Below are 20,628 nucleotides of genomic sequence, written 5' to 3'. Positions count from 1 at the left end.
AAGAAACAGCTGTATATTTCCAAGTCAGGATGGTGAGTGGCTTGGAGAGGAACCTCCAGATGGTGGCATTCCCATGTTTCTGCTGCTCTTGTCCTGTATTGGAGACATCATGCGTTGGAAGGTGCTGTGAGAAGAGCTTTGGTGATGTTCCTGCAGTGCATCTTGTAGATGATACACACGGCTATCACTGTGCGTCGGTGGTGGAGGGAGTGAATGTTTTTTGGAAGGGGTTCTGATCAAGCGGGCAGCTTTGTCCTGGATGTGATGAGCTTCTTGAGTGTAAGTAAAGGGAGGCAAGGAGAGAGTATTCCATCACACTCCTGACTTGTGCCTTGTAGATGTAGACAGGCTTTGGGAATCAGGAGTTGAGTCACTTGCCACAGGATTCCCAGCCTCTGACCTGCTCTGTGTTTATGTGGCTGTGTCCAATTCGGTGCCTGGTCAATGGTAACCCCCAGCATATTGATAGTGGTAGATTTAGCAATGTTAATGCTACTGAATATCAAGGGGAGACCGTTAGATTCTCTCTTGTCAGAGATGGTCATTGCCTGGCAATTGTGTGGCGGAATGTTACTTATCTTCCCGAACCCTGGATATTGTCCAGGTCTTGTTACATTTGGACACTGGCACAGTGTAGACGGAGCTTTACTCGGTCTCGAAGCTGATGATTTCAGGATGAATCAGGCAAACCTCACAAGTCATGTCAGAGTTAATGGAGAGTCTGGCTATTTGAACAAAGAAACAGCTGCAGATACTAATTCCTTGTTAGTAGAATGTGCCAGCCACTCTCTTTCCTGGTATCAGTCTGATCCAACACACTCCCGGGTAAGGAAAACAATGAAGCCACGATCTTGCTCTGGAGTTATTAAAGTTTCACAAAGTCTATGGGCCAAACCAGCACAACCAGCGGTCTGGTGTGTGTGTGTGTGTGTGTGTGTGTGTGTGTGTGTGTGTGTGTGTGTGTGTGTGTGTGTGTGTGTGTGTGTGTGTGTGTGTGTGTGTGTGTGTGTGTGTGTGTGTGTGGCTTCAGTGTAATGTGTTCTTTATGTAACTGTGCAAAATTATATTAGTTGACTTGGTAACTCCAATTACTAAAGAAGACTAATGGAATAAGTAGGATTGGCAGAGAGTGCCAGCGGGACTGGCCGTCTTTGCCATCTCAAACCCTCAACCAGTTTATCCTTTCCAATTTCCACATCTCTGACTTCTCTCAAAGCTGACCGCACCAAGTCCTGTATAACCTAGGAACAAAAGTAAGAATTTTAAAGCTGAGTACTGTGTACAGTTCTGATCACACGGAAAGGATATCATTAAGTTAGAAAGGGTGCAGAAAAGATTTACTCGGATGCTACCGGGACTTAATGGTTTAAGTTATAAGGAGAGGCCGGATAGACTGGGACATTTTTCTCTGGAGCGTAGGGGGCTGAGGGCTGATCTTCTGGAGCTCTATAAAATAATGCTGGGCATAGGCCAGCTAAATTGTCTACATTTTTTCCCAAAGGTACGGGAGTCTAAAACTAGAGGGCATAGGCTTAAGATGAGAAAGGAGAGATACAAAAGGGTCCAGAGGGGCAATTCTTTTCACACAGAGGGTGGTGAGTGCCTGGAACGAGCTGCTAGAGGCAGTAGTAGTACCAGGTACAATTTTGTATTTTAAAAATCATTTGGACAGTTACATAGGTAAGATGGGTAAAGAGGGATATGGGCCTAGCTTAGCGATTTAAAAAAAAGCATCATGGACAAGCTGGGCCGAAGGGCCTGTTTCCATGCTATAAACCTCTACGACTCTATAATAGAACATCTGAAATACAAAGGGGAGGAAGTTCTGTTCCAGCTAAGTTTAAGTTTATTTATTCGTGTCACAAGAAGGCTTATACTAACACTGCAATGAAGTTACTGTGAAAATCCCCTAGTTGTCACACTCTGGCACCTGTTTGGGTACACAGAGGGAGAATTTAGCATGGCCAATGCACTCAAGCAGTACATCTTTCAGACTGTGGGAGGCAACTGGAGCACCCAGAGGAAACCCACGTAGACACAGGGAGGACATGCAGACTCCACACAGACAGTGACCCAAGCCAGGAATCGAACCCGGATCCCTGGCGCTATGAGGCAGCAGTGCTAACGACTGTGCCACCCGGAACTCTGGTTAGGCCCCATTTGGAACATGACATGTGGGTCTAATTGGATAGACCTTTCAAAGAGCTGGCACAGACACAGGGGGCCAAACGGCCTGCTTTAGCTCTGTGAGATGTTATGACATGCTGAAGGAAGTCACCGCAGTAAGCATGTGAACGATCATGGCTTGAGGATCTCGACAGCTCCATTGCTTTGCAATGAAAAGAGACGGCTTGATAATTGAATAGAAGAATTTGTTGAGTCTCAATTCCAATGAACCAATTACCCAAAGTGTATTTGTGTTTAACCTTGGCAGCAATGAACGGGGCGGGGGGTGGGGTGGGGCTAAAGGCTACTTCATATTTGGGGCGATTCATTCGGATAATGCTTCAATTAAACTCCATCCTGCAGTCCCATCACCTCAGCTTCACATGCAGCTCAGTAAATTAAGATTCTCCCAGCTTGTAAATTTTAATTACTTAACTAGAGAATACTCAGCAAGGGTGTTAAATCAAAAACAGAATACTGCAGACGCTGGGAATCCAAAAGAGAAGCTGAAACTGCTGGAAGACATTTATGACACTTGCAGACTGGGCGAAAAATCCGCAAGTTTTTCTTTTATTCGTTCGTGGGACATAGGCATCGCTGGCTCGGTCGGTATTCATTTCTCAGACCGAGTTGCCCTTGAACTGAGTGGCTTGCTTGGCCACTCACTTAGCCGGGGTGGCACGGTGGTACAGTGGTTAGCGCGGCTGCCTCACAGCGCCAGGGACTCTGGTTCAATTCCAGCCTCGGGCACTGTGCACATTCTCCTCACATCTGCGCGGATTTCCTCTGGGTGCTCCAGTTTCCTCCCACAGTTCAAAGATGTGATGGTTAGGTTGATTGGCCATGCTAAATTGACCCTGAGTGTCAAGGTAAATATGTGGGGTTACGGAGATATAGGGCCTGGTTGAGATTGTGGCTGGTGCAGACTCGATGGGCTGAGTGGCCTCCTTCTGCACTGCAGGGACTCTATGATTCCATTTCAAGGGGCAGTTTGAGAGTCAACCACATTATTGTGGCTCTGGGGTCACACGTAGGCCAGACTAGGTGAGGATGGCAGATTTCCTTGAAGGACATGAGCGAATCAAGTGAATTTTTCCAACAATTGATGATAATTTCACGGTCATCAGTCGATTCTTAATTCCAGAGATTTTTTTATTGAATTCAAATTCCACCATCTACTGTAGCGAGATTCGAACCCAGGTCCCCAGAACATTGTCTGAGTTTCTGGATTAATAATCTGGCAATAATACCCCTCGGCCATTGTCTCCACTCAACGTCAGTAAGCGTGAAGTTGGATAGGAAGAATAGGATCCAATATATTCCTTGGAAAGTTAGTGTCTAAGTCAAGTAGAGACACAATAATCTGGGAGTACAGATCCCGAAATCACTGAAAATGGTGACACAGATTAGTAAGTCCCTTAAGACTCTGAAAACCCAACTCTTTTTCCCAACACTTTGAAAAGCTTTCAACCATCTTTCATAATGTCTATCAGCTTTGGTGGATTAGTGTCAAATTGTGTTCGATAAAACTCGAATGGAATGTCCTGGGGAGTTCTTACTATATTACGGATGCTATGTAAATGCAAGCTTTTGTTGTAGCTGGTGTATTTGCTAATGATTGTTCCCTTTCTCCATCCACATCCTCCCCCCCCCCCCCGCCCCCTTATCCCATGTCAATCGTAGCTATGACAGCGATGGCTGGTGTCCCCCACCCCCCGTGAAGAGCTATCTGCACCAGGGCATGGAGGATGAGCTGGAGGAAGAGGACGATCGCGTTCCAACCCCCCCGGTCCGCGGAGTGGCCTCCTCGCCCGCCATCTCCTTTGGCCAGCAGTCCACAGCCACCCTTACTCCCTCCCCCCGCGAGGAGATGCAGCCCATGCTCCAAGCCCACTTGGATGAGATAAGCAGGGCCTACCATTTCGACATATCAAGACAAGCCTGGTAAGTCTGGAACGTTCTGGAGAGAACATGCACCGAAAAGATGTTGACTGCATCCATTGCCCATTCTCTAAAGCTAGTAGCGAGGGCAGATAAATGGCAGATGGAATTTAATGCACAGAAATGTGAGGTGATACATTTTGATGGAAGAAATAGGGAGCGGCAATATGGACTTCATGACATAATTTGGACTTTCTAACACAGTTCTAAAGAGTGAGCAGGGATAATGAGACCTGGGTATGAATACATGGGTCTTTCAAATTGCTGGGATATATGGAGAGAGTGGTTTTTAAAGTAAGTGAGATCTTTGGCTTCATACATAGAGGCATTGAGTACAAAAGCATGGAGATTATTCTGAATCTGAGTGTCACACCTAGTTCTAGAACCATAGAACTGACAGTGCAGAAAGAGGCCATTTGGCCCATCGAGTCTGCACTGACTCTCCAAAAGAGCATCTAAACCAGGCTCTCCATTCCACCCTATCCCCATAACCCTGTGCATTTGCCCTGACTAATCTACCCAACCTATACATCTTGGGACACTAAAGGGCAATTTAGCATGGCCAATCCACCTAACCTACACATCTTTGGACTGTGAAAAGAATTCCACGTAGAAGAACGTGCAAACTCCACACAGTCACCCAAGGCGGGAATCAAACCTGGGTCCTCGGTGCTGCGAGGCAGCGGTGCCACACTAGAACAGGGATGTTACTTCTTGCATCCTGACTGATATCGATGTCTTAATCAACATCAGAAGACGTGCTGTGGGAGGGCTGGAAAATCCCTCCCAATATATGATTGAAAGCTCAGTCTCTCTGATCTCTGCTGCCAATTTCACAATGTTTGTTTACACAAGTTAAGTGGTGAACAGAGTTTGTGTTTTTTCTTTTTAATACTTTAAAGCATCTAGATGATTGACACTTTTATTAGTTTGTAGTGAAATGGCCTTTTCCAACACAGAAGAAAATTATGAATGGGTTACTTGTTTTTAAGCTTTTTTATATACATCTTGTTGTCACCTCAGGGTTCGTTGATTCTAGGCAGTGTAAGTGGGCCAATGGACTTGGAAGTGCCATAGCTTGGTAGGAGGGGTCATGGCAGTGGGTGGAAGGGTATGGATAGCATGAATGGAGTACGAGGAGTTATTCAAAGTGAGAGGTTGAGAGAGGTGAGGGCCAGAGGGGCTTTGTGCTTTAATTTTAAGTGGGACAAAGTTCCACATCCGACAGCCCCTGTGTGGCTGCCACCAAACTCTTTCCAAGTCAACCGGCCCAACTTCAGCCCGCACCTTTCCCCAGGTCCGCCACCAATGAAGATCTTGCATTTCTGTTACTCTTTCCCAAGACTCCGGAATATTCCTGACTCTCACTAACTGCCTCAAGAATGAAAATCCAGGTCTGGATCTCGGATTGCTCATTCATGGAATTACACATCATGTGCAGCTCAGATTCGGCTCATTCAGCCCAACTGGTCCGTGTTACACGGAGAGATAAATAATGCCCTTGGACACTGGGGAAAACTACTCTGAGATAGAATATATAGTAACTTAAACTGATTATCCCTGAACAGGGAAGTTTAATTAACTGCCTGAACCTAAAGTGTGTAACAGAACATGGCTATCTAAGGCCGAGATCTCAACCGTGCAGATTTTAATTCACTAATGCAGACCATTAAGTTGGTAACTGTGATTACGCAGCATTTTGCTGCCTGCAATTATATTTTTTGTGCAGTGTAACCTTTAGTTTGCGCAGATTAGATTTTATTAGCGTCTTCCTGAAAACCAAATTACTGCTCCTGAACTAGAACCAATGTTGTTGCTACTCAATGGCCTGTGTCTGTCGAGTGAGGCTTTTTAAACCGCTAGGCCCATTAATGACCTTCTCTGTGTTTACTAATTCTGCGCAGAGGGAGAAACAATTATCATATTATCACACAGAAAGAGGCTGTTCAGCACATCTTCATAAAATCCCTACAGTGCAGAAGGAGGCCATTCGGCCCACTGAGTCTGCACCGACCACAATCTTACCCAGGCCCTACTCCCACAACGCGACATAATTACCCTGCTAACCCCCTGACACGAAGGGTCAATTTAGCATGGCCGGTCCACCTAACTCGCACATCTTTGGACTGTGGGAGGAAACCGGAGAACCCAGAGGAAACCCATGCAGATACGGGGAGAACGTGCAAACTCCACATAGATAGTGACCTGATACCTGAATTGAACCTGGGTTCCTGGCGCTATCAGGCTCTTTCAAAGAGATGTTCAATTAGACTGACCTCTCCAGGCACATTTTCCTGGAATAACTATTTCCATTCACCTCTGATCATTTAACATGGCATCAAGATTATTCCAGTACAATAGGGTATCTGAGCTGACACAATCTGTGGGCCAATTACACGGCTTTGCAAACATCTCCGATTCATTGTCCTTAACTTTAAGGTTGATATGTTCGTTGCAATGGCTATTTCCACATGCAGTCTTCATTTTAAGAAAGTTGTATTTGTGTCACTAGGTATCACTTTGCTCCACTTTATCTACGCTGTTACTGAGACACTATTATCTAACAAGAATACCCCCACCAATCTCACCAACCTTGTCTGGCTGCCCTTCTGTGTGGCACCTGCTTCCTATCCAATCTAGAGGCTGAGTTCTTTTTTCATTCGTTTGTGGGACATGGGCATCGCTGGCTGGCCAGCATTTATTGCCCATCCCGAGTTGCCCCCGAGGGCAGTTGAGAGCCAACCACATTGCTGTGGCTCTGGAGTCAGACCAGGCAAGGACGGCAAATTTCCTTCCCTAAAGAACATTAGTGAACCAGATGGGTTTTTCCGATAATCGATAAGGGTTTCATGGTCATGAGGGAGTAATCATAGATTGATAGGATTCCTACAGTGCTGAAGGAGGCCAATTGGCCCATCAGGTCTGTATTGACTCCCGCCCTATCCCTGTAACCCCACACGTTTACCATGACTAATCCTCCCCATCTATACATCTTTGGACACTAAGGGGCAATTTAGCATGACCAATCCCCCTAACCTGCCCTTCTTTGGAGTGTGGGAGAAAACCAGAGCACGTGGAGGAAACCCAAGCGGACACAGGGAGAATGTGCAAACTCTGCACATTCAGTCACCCAAGGCTAGATTTCGCAGAATTACAGAATTCTACAGTGCAGAAGTGGCCCTTTGGCCCATCGAATCCACACCGGTGCATGAAATGCCCTGACCTGCTCACCTAATCCCACTTGCCAGCACTTGGCCCTTAGCCTTGGATGTTATGGCATACCAAGTACTCATCCAGGTACTTTTTAAAGGATGTGAGGCATCCCACCTCCACCACCCTCCCAGGCAGCACATTCCAGGTTGTCACCACCCTCCTGGGTAAAAAGGATTGTCTTCAAATCCCCCCACTAAGCCTCCCACCCCTCACTTTTAACTTGTGCCCCCTCGTAACTGACCCTCTGGTGAATCTCCTCTGCACCCCCTCCAGTGCCTTCATGTCCTTCCTATAATGTGGTGACCAGAACTGCACACAGTCTTCCAGCTGTGGCCTCACCAAAGTTCTGTATAACTCCATCATGACCTCTCTGTTTTTGTAATCTGTACCCCGATTGATAGAGGAGAGTGTGCCGTATGCCTGTTTTGAACCCGAATCCCTGGCGCTGTGAGGCAGCAGCGCTAACCACTGTGCCACCGTACCGTAATGTTGACAGGAAAAGACCCTCGCGCCTGTCCATCCTGTGCCACACAACAACATCTTACAGACACTCCAAACCCCACTCCTGGAAAAATGTATTAAAAAAGAAAACAGGCTACTGGGGAAAAAATTGGAAAATTCTTCTCTGACCCCATTTGATGGTTAAACGGAGGGGGAATCACTCTGGACTGCAGCAGTGAAAGATGGAGATGGAGAGGATTTCAGATGTCCAGTTAATTCTTTCAAAATCTAACTGCACAGTCCCATCCTCAGCGTGTGCCAACTCCAAAAGTGAGTCCATATCACTCAAAATTAAAATAAAATCAAGAAATAATATGATGTGGAGATGCCAGCATTGGTCTGGGGTGGGCACAGTAAGAAGTCTCACAACACCAGGTCAAAGTCCAACAGGTTTATTGTGTAGCACGAGCTTTCGGAATGCTGCCCCTTCACTCACCTGATGCCTTGTACTACCCAATAAACCTGTTAGACTTTAACCTGGTGTTGTGAGACTACTTACTGTGTCTTCATCAGGTGAGTGATAAAGGAGCAGTGCTCCAAAATCTTGAGATTCCAAGGAAATAGCAGAAACTATGTTTAAGGGAGCGTTGGGTTGGTGTAAGGATACTTTTGCTCTTTATGATGTCTTTTTGCTCTTTCCCACTGCAGGCAGATGCAAGGAAACTCTCTCCCTCCTCAGGCCCCGGCTCTCCCCCTGGGCTACATCTCCGGCACATTAATTTCAGATATAGAGACGGACTTGCCTGATGAGGATGAGGAAGAGGAGGACGAGGATGCATTGGAGATGGCCAGGCCTCTGAGGGGAATAGCACACACTCCAGGCTCCAGCCTGGACAACCTAGACAGCTCAGTGACAGGTAAGCACCTCCTCCACCCTGAAGAAAGGTGTGGGGCAAAGATTTAGCCTATTGCCAAATTGAACGGGCATCCAGAAAATGTGGATTTTTGATTCGGTAATTAATGAGATGTGGATTTATTTGTTTCTAACGCTTCCTCTACAGGGAGAGTTTTGCAATCCTCTGTGGTTCTCTGTTGGGGAAGGGGCCCATTAAAGTCCCTGGATATCCTTCCCATTACCTTCTGACCCACCCTCGATTCAGCTGAGGCCTCTCAGTGGCCATTTATTGACCATTGGAGGCCATAGAACATAGAACCTTACAGTGCAGAAACAGGCCCTTTGGCCCATTGAGTCCACACCAACCACAATCCCACCCCGGTCCTATCCCAATATCCCTACGCATTTACCCACTAAACCTGTCTAACCTACACATCCCAGGACACTAAGGGGCAATTTTAGCATGGCCAATCAACCTAACCTCCACATCTTTGGACTGTGGGGGGAAACCGGAGCACCCAGAGGAAACCCACACAGACACGAGGAGAATGTGCAAACTCCACACAGACAGTGACCCGAGGCCAGCTGTTCTTAGGCCTCAATTTGGACTCTGTGGGAGGAGTTGAGGACTGGGGAGAAGGCTGGTGGGCCACCTTGCTCAGGTGGGTAAGTGGAGGTGCGGGCAGGCGGGGGAGGGACGCAGGGAGTTGGTAACACTTCCCTCAAGAACCCCCTTTCCAGAGTAGGAACGACCCCTGCCTTCTCTCCGTCTGCTCTGTCTGAGGCCAGAACTCTCCATTCACCTAACGAAGGGGCAAACCCCAAAAGCTTGTGAGTTTACTAGCAAATAAATTGGTTGGAATTTAACCTGGTGTTGTGAGACTTCTTACTGCCTTCTCCCCCAACGTCAGCCTCTGGCCGATACTCCCCTGTGACATCTCCATTAAGGTCCCCCACCTTCCATCCCTAACTGTAAGACAATTCCCCACCCCCACCTTCACCTGGTCCTAGATTCCGAGATTCTGGGGACCACTTGTAGTGCCTCTTCCATCCACTCTGGCAAACCAGATTATCTGGCAGTCTGAGGTGGGACTCAGACCAATGTCCTATCTCGAGCTAATTAATACTTCATTGTGTTGTAAATGGCTGTGGGGCTGGTGTGATTGGTAGGATGCATTTCCCATTGATCACTTGAGCAGTGGGGCATGAACTTCCACCATCCAAAGTATCCTGCCCCATAATTGGGTGGCACAGTGGCACAATGGTTAGCATTGCTGCCTCAAAGCACCAGGGGCCTGGGTTCGATTCCCGGCTTGGGTGACTGACCTCTGTGTCTGTATGGATTTCCTCCAAGCCCTGATTTTATTCCAAAGATGTCCAGGTTAGGTTTAGGTTGATTGACCATGCTAAATTGACCCTATTATCAGGGGATTCGCAGTGTAAATATGTGGGGTTACAGGAAAAGGGCCTGGGTGGGATTGTAGTCAGTGCTGACTCACCATCTTCTGCACTGTAAGGATTCTCTGATGCTATGATAATTCTACCTCTTCATCGCTGGTTCTCCACCTCTATCACATTCCCTATCTCCTTATCCCTCTCTACCTAGCTAATAACTTTCTATTTGTCTGTTTATTTCTCAATCTATAAAGTATATTCATTAGTCATAAGCAAGGCTTATATTAACACTGCAATGAAGTTACTGTGAAATTCCCCGAGTCGCCACACAGTCCGATGCCTGTTCAGGTCAATGTACCTAACCAGCACATCTTTCAGTCTGTGGAAGGAAACCAGAGCACAAGGAGGAAACTCACGTAGACATGGGGAGAATGTGCAAACTCCACACAGACAGCGACTCAAGCCAGGAATTGAACCTGGGTCCCTGGCGCTTTGAGGCAGCAGTGTTAACCACTGTGCCACTCGTACCTCACCCTCTGAAGGTGTTAGTGGTTCAGTGGATTGCTCACTCACTTCTCACTCAGACAGTTGTGGATACACAGTCTTAAGCACCCTAGCTGACAGTTCGGTGTAATACTGGAGGAATGCTGTGGTGCCACCTTTCAGATGAACAATTAAACATTAGATCCTTCGAGGGGGACATTAGAGATTCCACGCATCTCTTTTTCAAGGGAGAGTTCTCCCCCGTGTTATGGGCTAATATTTATTCCCCCAGTCAACATCACAGCAACAGATTATCCTGCCATTTATTTCATTCCAATTGTTGAGATCTTACTGTGATTCATTCAAATCTTTTCTTAATTCATTTACGGGACATGGGTGTCGCTGGACTGGGTCAGTCTTTATTGTCCCTCCCTAACTGTCCTCCACTTCCGAGGATATTTGAGAGTCATCCACATTGCTGTGGATTTGGAGTCACAAGTCGGCCAGACCGGGATGGCATATTTGGACACCCTGTTAAGAACATTTTCATTCCCAAAAGGAACCAGTTGAGTTTTTGCAACAGTAATAATGGGTTCCTGGTCACTGATTGATTTCTAATTCTAGATTTTTATTGATTTCAAATTTCACTACCTGCCGTAGTGGGATTTGAACCCAGGTCCCCAGATTTTGCCCTGGGTTTCTGGATCACTAGTCCAGCTGGGTGGTGGATTGTCTTACACTCAGGGAGGGAAGGTGGGGGGATCTTGATGGGGATGTCACAGGGTACCGGCTGGGAGATGGCCTCAGGGGAAGAGGCAGGGGGTCCTACTATGGAAAGGGGGTTCTTGAGGGAGATACAGTGGCACGGTGGTTAGCACTGCTGCCTCACAGCGCCGGGGACCCGGGTTCGATTCCTGGTTTGGGTGACTTGCAGATTTTTGCACGTTCTTCCCATTTCTGGATGGGTTTCCTCCGGGTGTTCTGGTTTCCTCCCGCAGTCTGAAAGGCATGCTGGTTAGGTGCATTGGCCATGCTAAATTCTCCCTCAGTGTACCCGAACAGGAGCTGGAGTGTGATGACTGGGGGATTCTCACAGTAACTTCATTGCAGTGTTAATTTAAGCCGACTTGTGCCACTAATAAGTAAACTTTAAAAAAAAAACAGTAACAGTACCACCACATCACTGCCTCTCTCAGTGACAAGCACTGAGGGGAATCCGGAGAGGATGATGATGACTCAGGGCTGACTTTTCCAAGTGTCAAGAAATCATTCTTTCAATCTGGCTTAAAAATCTGCAAATGCAGTAAAACTCTTCCAGCTGTGGTCAGCTCTTTGAGATGATGACAGAACGAGGACGGCTTTGCTGCTGTACACACCCTTCCTCCCAGCCACACACCTGTCATCCAAAAATCAAAACTAAAGCCTGACTTTATATAGCGCCTCAAACATAGTAAAACATCACAAACTGCTCACAGGATGGCATGGGAGCACGGTGGTTAGCACTATTGCCTTACACTATCTTATAGAGGTCTATAAAATAATGAGGGGCACAGATCAGCGAGATAGTCAATATCTTTTCCCAAAGGTAGGGGAGTCTAAAACTAGAGGCATACATTTAAAGTGAGAGGGGAGAGTTACAGAAGGGTCCAAATGAGCAATTTTTTCACACAGAGGGTAGTGAGTGGCTGGAATAAGCTGCCAGAGGTAGTAGTGGAGGCGGGTACAGTTTTGTCTTTTAGAAAGCATCTAAGCAATAACATGGATAAGGTGGGTGTAGACGGATCTGGGCCAAACGCAGGCAATTGGGACTAGCTTAGTGCTTAAAAAATGGGCGGCATTGACAAGTGGGGCCGAAGGGCCTGTTTCCCTGCTGTAAACCTTTATGACTCTAAGACCCAGGTTCAGTTCCAGCCTCAGGTCACTGTGTAGAGTTTTCATGTTCTCCTCGTGTCTGCGTGGGATTCCTCCAGGTGCTCCCACAGTCTGAAAGATGTGTGGGTTAGGTGCATTGGCTGTGCTAAGTTCTCCCTCAGTGTCAGAGGGCTTAGCAGGGTAAATGTGTGGGTTTTTGGGAATAGAGCCAAGGTGGGATTGTTGTTGGTACAGGCTCGGTGGGCCAAATGGCCTTGTTCCGCACTGTGGGGATTCTATGATCAGAAAAATATCGACACTGAGATGTATTAGAAGACTGTAAAGCACACAGGAGACCAACAATTTAATTGGTGAGGTGGGTGCTTCCAGAGTGTCTGAAAGGAGGAGATAGAGGGAGGGAGATGAAGAGGTTTAGAGTGAGGGATATTCCAGAGCTCATGTAACTGAAAACAAGGTCACCAACTCTGAAAATACTAAAATTGGGAATGTACAAAAGGTCACAGATGGAGAAATTGATCAGAGTGTCTGGTTTTCAGATGCTCTGGGGGAAACCTGGGATCCTGGTCACCCATGCTTGAGGCAGAGTACAGCTTCTCATGCTCTGGCTCCCACCCCCTAGTGACCTGTTCCAACAATAAACTAGCACTGGAAACACATATTGCTCATGCTTTGTCTGCCTCATGTGCCACTGGGCATGGAAGGGAAAGGAGGTGGGACTGGAGCAGGCTGGCGAGATTGGGAGGGGGGCCCAGCGGAATTTCAACAAAAGGATAAGAATTTTAAAATCAAAAAAAGGCCAGAGAACCTTCATGGGTGATGGGGTCTTGGGGCAGGTTAGGATGAGAGTAGCACTTTTTGTTTAATTCAGATTTACAAAAGGTGCAAAATGGGAGGCCGATCAGGAGAGCATTGGAATGATTGGGCAGGATTATACAACCTCACTTGTCCCAGAGCCTTAAAATCCGACCCAAAGTCAACCTTTCCATGATCTGCCCCTTGCATGCTCCGCTTCCTGTAGTGGGCGGGAGGGTAAAATTCTGGCCATTGAGTCTAGCAGTAACACTGTCTGAGTGACAGTGGGGAAGGCACAGCTTTGGGCTGGTCTGCTCACTTCAAGAGTTGGCCATTCAAGCCAGATGGAGAGTGGTGTTCAGGCAATATCTCGAAGGCATCCATCCCGCCATCTTCATCATCCTCAGTGTCCCCAGGAAACATCAACATAAAGGATTCTGTTAGTCTGGCTGAAGGTGTTTGAGTGCGAGCCTTGTAGAGTCTGTGATACCCAGCATAGGTTCATCAGTGCCAATGGGAAAAAAATAACTGGAAAGGAAATGAAGCAAAGGGCAGATTTTTCAATTGTGTAGAATTTGCTCGGAAAGGTCTTTGGTGTCTCCAAGGCCAGTGGAACTCCCATTGTCCACTGGCTTTCAGTTGGCGATGTTCAGCTGGAATCATTGGCAGATTCTGTATGTAGCCAGAAGCCTCCGAATGTATTGTGTAGGTCTGGAAGAGGCAATTTGAGGAGATATAAAGATCAAGAAGTCTGATTAGTTTCTGTGTGCGTGAATCACATCAACCCCCTCTTCAGTTAACAACCCCGCCCCAGCTGCCTCTCCACACCACCTCCCTACAACCCCAGCCCCCAGTTCCTTGGGCAAAAACACGACGTGCCAGAAATTGTACGGATTGGACTTCTGGAATTTGGATCCTGGCATTATCTCCATATATTCAAGGGAATGTGTAGTTGGAGCTTTACTCTATCTAACCCCATGCTGTACCTGTCCTGGGAGTGTTTGATGGGGACAGTGTAGAGGGAGCTTTACTCTGTATCTAACCCCGTGCTGTACCTGTCCTGGGAGTGTTTGATGGGGGGGACAGTGTAGAGGGAGCTTTACTCTGTGTCTGACCCCGTTCTATACCTTTCCTGGGAGTTTTTGATGGGGCAGTACAGAGGGAATTTTACTCTGTATCTAACCCCGTGCTGTACCTTTCCTGGGAGTGTTTGATGGGGACAGTGTAGAAGGAGCTTTACTCTGTATCTAACTCCGTGCTGTACCTGTTCTGGGAGTGTTTGATGGGGACAGAGTAGAAAGAGCTTTACTCTGTATCTAACCCCGCGCTGTACCTGTCCTGGGAGTGTTTGATGGGGGACAATGTAGAGGGAGCTTTACTCTGTATCTAACCCCGTGCTGTACCTGTCCTGGGAGTGTTTGATGGGACAGTGTAGAGGGAGCTTTACTCTGTATCTAACCCCGTGCTGTACCTGTCCTGGGAGTGTTTGATGGAGACAGTGTAGAGGGAGCTTTACTCTGTATCTAACTCTGTGCTGTACCTGTGCTGGGAGTGTTTGATGGGGACAGTGTAGAGGGAGCTTTACTCTGTATCTAACCCCGTGCTGTACCTGCCCTGGGAGTGTTTGATGGGGACAGTGTAGAGGGAGCTTTACTCTGTATCTAACCCCGTGCTGTACCTGCCCTGGGAGTTTTTGATGGGGATAATTTCGAAGGAGTTTTATTCTTTATCTAACCCCGTGCTGTACCTGCATTGACAATGTTTAAAGAGACAATTTAGACGTAGTTTTGTTTTGCATTTTTAAACTGCATGGACCAGCAACAACCAGCAACGATTAAATGATATGAATCTTGGTGTTGAAGAGCTGTTAAAACCCAACAAAAGGAAGCGCGACGAGTTAAGGGACAAGGTTTTCTGAGCACATTATCTGATCGGGCAGACAAACTATCTGAGAGTCTTGCTTGGTTCAGAATCATGCAGTGTCATCCACCCCTCTGAAAACACTCTCAGTCCAAACTCTTTAGAGTCACAATGAGTCACAATGTTCACAGACTGAAGGATCTTTGCAAATATTACACGCTTGTTAAGGAAGACATAGAGGCCCTGTTTTATCTCATAAAAATGTTAATATGGCAATTAGCCGAGGCATAATGGTAGATGTGTGTGCTCCCTGTTGGTTAATGGATCTGGGAATGCACATTCATGGATCAGGATACTTTTAGCTTGAATAGGTAGCTGAAAAAAAATAGATGGGCGATCATAAATTAATTTTACTATCAAAGATGTAATCAAGTCTCAGTGAGATACCGTTTCTATCCTGGCTTTTTATTGTTCAGGTGCTGTTTGTTGAAAACGTTTAATATCCTAGTTAAAGTCCTCCTGTCGTGAACAGAATTAATTTCAATGTACATGCAAATGCCTTGATTAGAGATAAGCGCTTAAAGACCCAGTGAGCTGCCTTGAGTGTTCCGTTTTGCAGAGCTCCTGTGACTGAATGAACAAGCTGACTGCTCCATCCATCATCTATTCTCAGTCTGGCTAATCTCAGTCATGGAGCACAAAAGGAGGCCATTTGGCCCAAACAGGCTGTGTCAGCCTTTGTGATCCAGTTAACAAGACACCTCCTGCTCTTTCACCACAGCACTGCAAATCTTACCTGTCCCAGTTTCTGTCCAAAGGCCATGGCTTTAATTTGACTTGATTAGATTGGAATAAAGTAAACAACAAAAATGTGGAAGTTCCTACTTGGCCTTTTGGCTAAGATCAAGTGTAGTATCGACATGCTGCACTTGGTTTAAGTCATTAGGTTACATTTCAGCTTCATTTGAAGCAATTTTCAAAAGCAGCATCTTGGCCCTTTTGGCTAAGATGCAAATTAGATCAAGCCTTGAAGGAGGAGGGAATGTCCTAACTTGTTGGGACTCTGAATTGGCTTTAATTTGACTTGATTGGATTGGAATAAAGTTTAAACAAAAATTTGGAAGTTCCTACTGAACAAGCCACCCTTTCAGGGAGTGCATTGCAGACAGTGTCACAGAGGAACATGTCTCCCCACACCCCTGTTCTGCTTCTTCTGTTCACCACCCTCAACCTGTTTCCCTCTGGTTAGCGACCCTGCTGCCAGTGGAAACACATCCTCCTCCTTTACTCAATCTAAATTCCTCATAGTCTTCCACACCTCTATTCCAGCTCCTCTTCCCTCCCCGCTGTTTGACGGAGAACAGTCACAGCTTCTCCAGTCTCCACGCATCGCTGAACTTCCTCATCCCAAGTTCCATTCCAGTAAATTTTTGCAGCCTCTCTGAGGTACAATAGAAAAAAAGAAAGGAAAAGTGTGTCTATACAGCGCTTTATCCAACCACTGGATCCTCAAAGTACTTAAGCTAATCAGATATTTCCTCACTACTGACCCTCTGACAGTGTGGCACTCCCTCAGCACTGACCCTCTGACAGAGCGGCACTCCCTCAGCACTGACCCTCTGACAGTGTGGCACTCCCTCAGCACAGACCTTCTGACAGTGCGGCACCCCCTCAGTACTGACCCTCTGACAGTGCAGCACTCCCTCAGCACTGACCCTCTGACAGTGCAGCACTCCCTCAGCACTGACCCTCTGACAGTGCGGCGCTCCCTCAGCACTGACCCTCTGACAGTGTGGCACTCCCTCAGCACGGACCTTCTGACAGTGCGGCACTCCCTCAGTACTGACCCTCTGACAGTGCAGCACTCCCTCAGCACTGACCCTCTGACAGTGCAGCACTCCCTCAGTACTGACCCTCTGACAGTGCGGCACTCCCTCAGTACTGACCCTCTGACAGTGCGGCACGCCCTCAGCACTGACCCTCTGACACTTCGGCACTCCCTCAGCACTGACCCTCTGACAGTGCGGCACTCCCTCAGTACTGACCCTCTGACAGCGCGGCACTCCCTCAGCACTGACCCTCTGACAGTGCGGCACTCCCTCAGTACTGACCCTCTGACAGTGCGGCACTCCCTCAGTACTGACCCTCTGACAGTGCAGCACTCCCTCAGCACTGACCCTCTGACAATTCAGCACTCCCTCAGCACTGACCCTCTGACAGTGCGGCACTCCCTCAGCACTGACCCTCTGACAGTGCAGCACTCCCTCAGCACTGACCCTCTGACAATTCAGCACTCCCTCAGCACTGACCCTCTGACAGTGCGGCACTCCCTCAGCACTGACCCCCTGACAGTGCGGCACTCCCTCAGCACTGACCCTCTGACAGTGCAGCACTCCCTCAGCACTGACCCTCTGACAATTCAGCACTCCCTCTGTACTGACCCTCTGACAATTCAGCACTCCCTCAGCACTGACCCTCTGACAGTGCGGCACTCCCTCAGCACTGACCCTCTGACAGTGCAGCACTCCCTCAGCACTGACCCTCTGACAATTCAGCACTCCCTCAGCACTGACCCTCTGACAGTGCGGCACTCCCTCAGCACTGACCCTCTGACAGTGCAGCACTCCCTCAGCACTGACCCTCTGACAATTCAGCACTCCCTCAGCACTGACCCTCTGACAGTGCGGCACTCCCTCAGCACTGACTCTCTGACAATTCAGCACTCCCTCAGCACTGACCCTCTGACAGTGCAGCACTCCCTCAGCACTGACCCTCTGACAATTCAGCACTCCCTCAGCACTGACCCTCTGACAGTGCGGCACTCCCTCAGCACTGACCCTCTGACAGTGCAGCACTCCCTCAGCACTGACCCTCTGACAATTCAGCACTCCCTCAGCACTGACCCTCTGACAGTGCGGCACTCCCTCAGCACTGACTCTCTGACAATTCAGCACTCCCTCAGCACTGACCCTCTGACAGTGCGGCACTCCCTCAGCACTGACCCTCTGACAGTGCGGCACTCCCTCAGCACTGACCCTCTGACAGTGCAGCACTCCCTCAGCACTGACCCTCTGACAGTGCAGCACTCACTCAGCACTGACCCTCTGACAATTCAGCACTCCCTCAGCACTGTCCATTGAACAATGGCTGCAGTACAATGACCCAGTTACTCTGTTTTCAGTGGTGTTGCTTGAGGAACAAATATTGGCCCCGGAGACCAAGTGAACCTCCCCTGCTCTTGTTCAAAATTGTGGTTATAGGATATTTAACATTCATCTTGAGAGGGCAGCCATTGTACAATACCTCATCTGAAAGGTGTCACTCACACCAAAGCCCTCTTCCTCCCCACTCCACTCAACCTTGATTATCAGTTCGAGTTCCTAGATTAAGACTTGAGCTCACAGTCTCGGGATTCATGAGGTGAGTGTGCGATCATCTCGCCGAGATCGGGTCTGGTCTGATCCAAACAGCTTTCTGCCTGATTATCTCGTACAGTGGTTAGCACTGCTGCCTCACAGCGCCAGGGACCTGGGTTTGATTCCCAGTTTGGGTCACTGTCTGTGTGGAGTTTGCACGTTCTCCCCACCAAAACAATTTCATGTCCCCTTTTTGCCCTCCTAATTTCTCTCTTAACTCTAATCCTCCACCCCCTAGACTCTTCAAGAGATTCACTTGACCCCAACTGCCTATGCATGTCATGTGCCTCTTTCTTCTCCTTGACCAGGGCCTCAATATCCTGAATCATCCAGGGTTCCCGACCTCTGCCAGCCTTGCCCTTCACTCTCAGGGCAAGATGAGGCATTGGGGCAGATTTTGCTGTCAAAATAACGGTGAGGTAAATGCTGCTTACCATTATTTAAGAATAAATATTGCAACAAATTCAGGTGAGAGATAGATGCACAGATATGAAATGTCTCAGTGACTCACCAAATTGCCCTGTTTAGGCCTGAGCTATGCAATAACAGTTACTTTACTGTTAAAGTGCATTCAGCAGGGTGAAAATCCTAGGCAGGTCTGAACTAAACTTGCTGCACAAAATTAACTCTTTTCATTTTGAACAGAATGGCCCTTTTAATGTGATACAAGTTAATCATTGCTCAGCACCTTCTCTGGCTCTGAAAATCAATGGGTCTAAGTGTAGAGTCACATTTTTTCAAGCTGCTGGAGAATTCAGCAATGTAATGCTTTTAACATTTTCTTTCGCATCTTTTGTCTCTCTCAGTCTGATCTTTTTTTTCCCCCTCTCTTTATTCCTATTTCTGCACCACTGAACCCATCCAGCATAGCCCTACACACTCTGCACATTCTCTCTCCCACCTCCTTCTGTCAGGAAAAAGATACAGAAGTCTGAGCTCATGTACCAGTTGACCCAAGGACAGTTTCTTTCCTGCTGCCCGTCAGACTTTTGAATGGACCGACCTTGCATTTCATACAAAGAGCCCTGAACGAAGCCAAGTCCATCACACAAGCCAGCCTCCCATCCATTGTCTCTGTCTCCACTTCCCGCTGCCTTGGAAAAGCAGCCAGCATAATCAAGGGCCCCACATGTCCCGGGCGTGCTCTCTTTCACGTTCTTCCATTGGCAAAAGCAAGCAAAAGTCTGAGGTCATGTATCAACCGACTCAAGAACTGTTTCTTTCCTGCTGCCATCAGACGTTTGAATGGACCTACCTCGCATTAAGTTGATCTTTCTCTACACCCTCGCCATGACTGTAACACTACATTCTGCACTCTCTCCTTTCCCTCTTTATGCTTTGTATAGCGTGCAAGAAACAATACTTTTCACCGTATACTAATACATGTGATAATAATAAATCAAATTAAAATCTATTCTTATTATACCTTCTTCTCCGTCCTGAAGTTAATTTCACAATTCCTCTGTCAAGTTGATTAAGGAGAAGGACATGGAGTGTTTGGAGGGAGTCCAGAAAAGGTTTACCAGGATGTTGCCCTGGTATGGAGCATATTAGCTATGAGGACAGATGGAATAAACTGGGATTGTTCTCCCTGGAAAGACAGAGGCTGAGGGGCGACCTGATAGAAGTTTATAAAATTATGAGGGGTATGGATAGGGTGGACAGTTGGAAGCTTTTTTCCCAGGGCAGAAATGGCAATTACAAGGGAGCACAAGGTCAAGGTGGGGGGGGAAAGGTTTAGTGGAGATGTGCGGGGGAGGTTTTTACACTGAGGGTGGTGGGGACCTGGAACGCACTGCCCAGTGAGGAGGCTGAGGCACATACGTCAGCCACATTTAAGACTTATGGGATAGGCATATGAACAGGCGGAGAATAGAGGGATGCCTGTGGTTGGTCAGGATAGGATAACATGACTGGCACAGGCTTTCAGGGCCGAAGGGCCTGTTCCTGTGCTGTACTGTTCTTTGCTTTGTGTTTGGGATTTGGCTATCTAGTTGATCCAGTCGCCTGGATTTATCTCGCTGCGTAGTTATTTGCTTGCTCTTCCAGTTGCTTTTTCAAAAATACGTAACCCCTAAGCACGCGTGAACGAGCCCCACTGAGGCAGAACAGTGGCAGCACAGTTGGCCCAGTGTGCCGGGAACTGTGCGAAAC

At 47.6% G+C, this 20,628-nt stretch overlaps 1 protein-coding gene across 14 annotated transcripts in view; it reads left to right on the top strand.

Moving 5' to 3' along the window:
• The window catches only part of robo2 (roundabout, axon guidance receptor, homolog 2 (Drosophila)), a 509,899-nt gene that overhangs the window by 462,242 nt on the left and 27,029 nt on the right, over positions 1-20,628 (top strand). For all 14 annotated transcript variants that reach the window (XM_080203357.1, XM_080203355.1, XM_080203348.1 and 11 more), the window contains 2 exons: positions 3,850-4,110; positions 8,470-8,678. In XM_080203357.1, the coding sequence (XP_080059483.1) occupies positions 3,850-4,110; positions 8,470-8,678 (470 nt within the window). The remainder of the gene's footprint in view (positions 1-3,849; positions 4,111-8,469; positions 8,679-20,628) is intronic.

This window comes from Carcharhinus amblyrhynchos, chromosome 15 (assembly GCF_965287045.1).
Source record: "Carcharhinus amblyrhynchos chromosome 15, sCarAmb.v2.hapA, whole genome shotgun sequence".
In the NCBI taxonomy this organism is placed as follows: Eukaryota; Metazoa; Chordata; class Chondrichthyes; order Carcharhiniformes; family Carcharhinidae; genus Carcharhinus; species Carcharhinus amblyrhynchos.
Note: the sequence above shows the minus strand (reverse complement) of the source record. Positions and strands in the feature narration are given on the sequence as shown.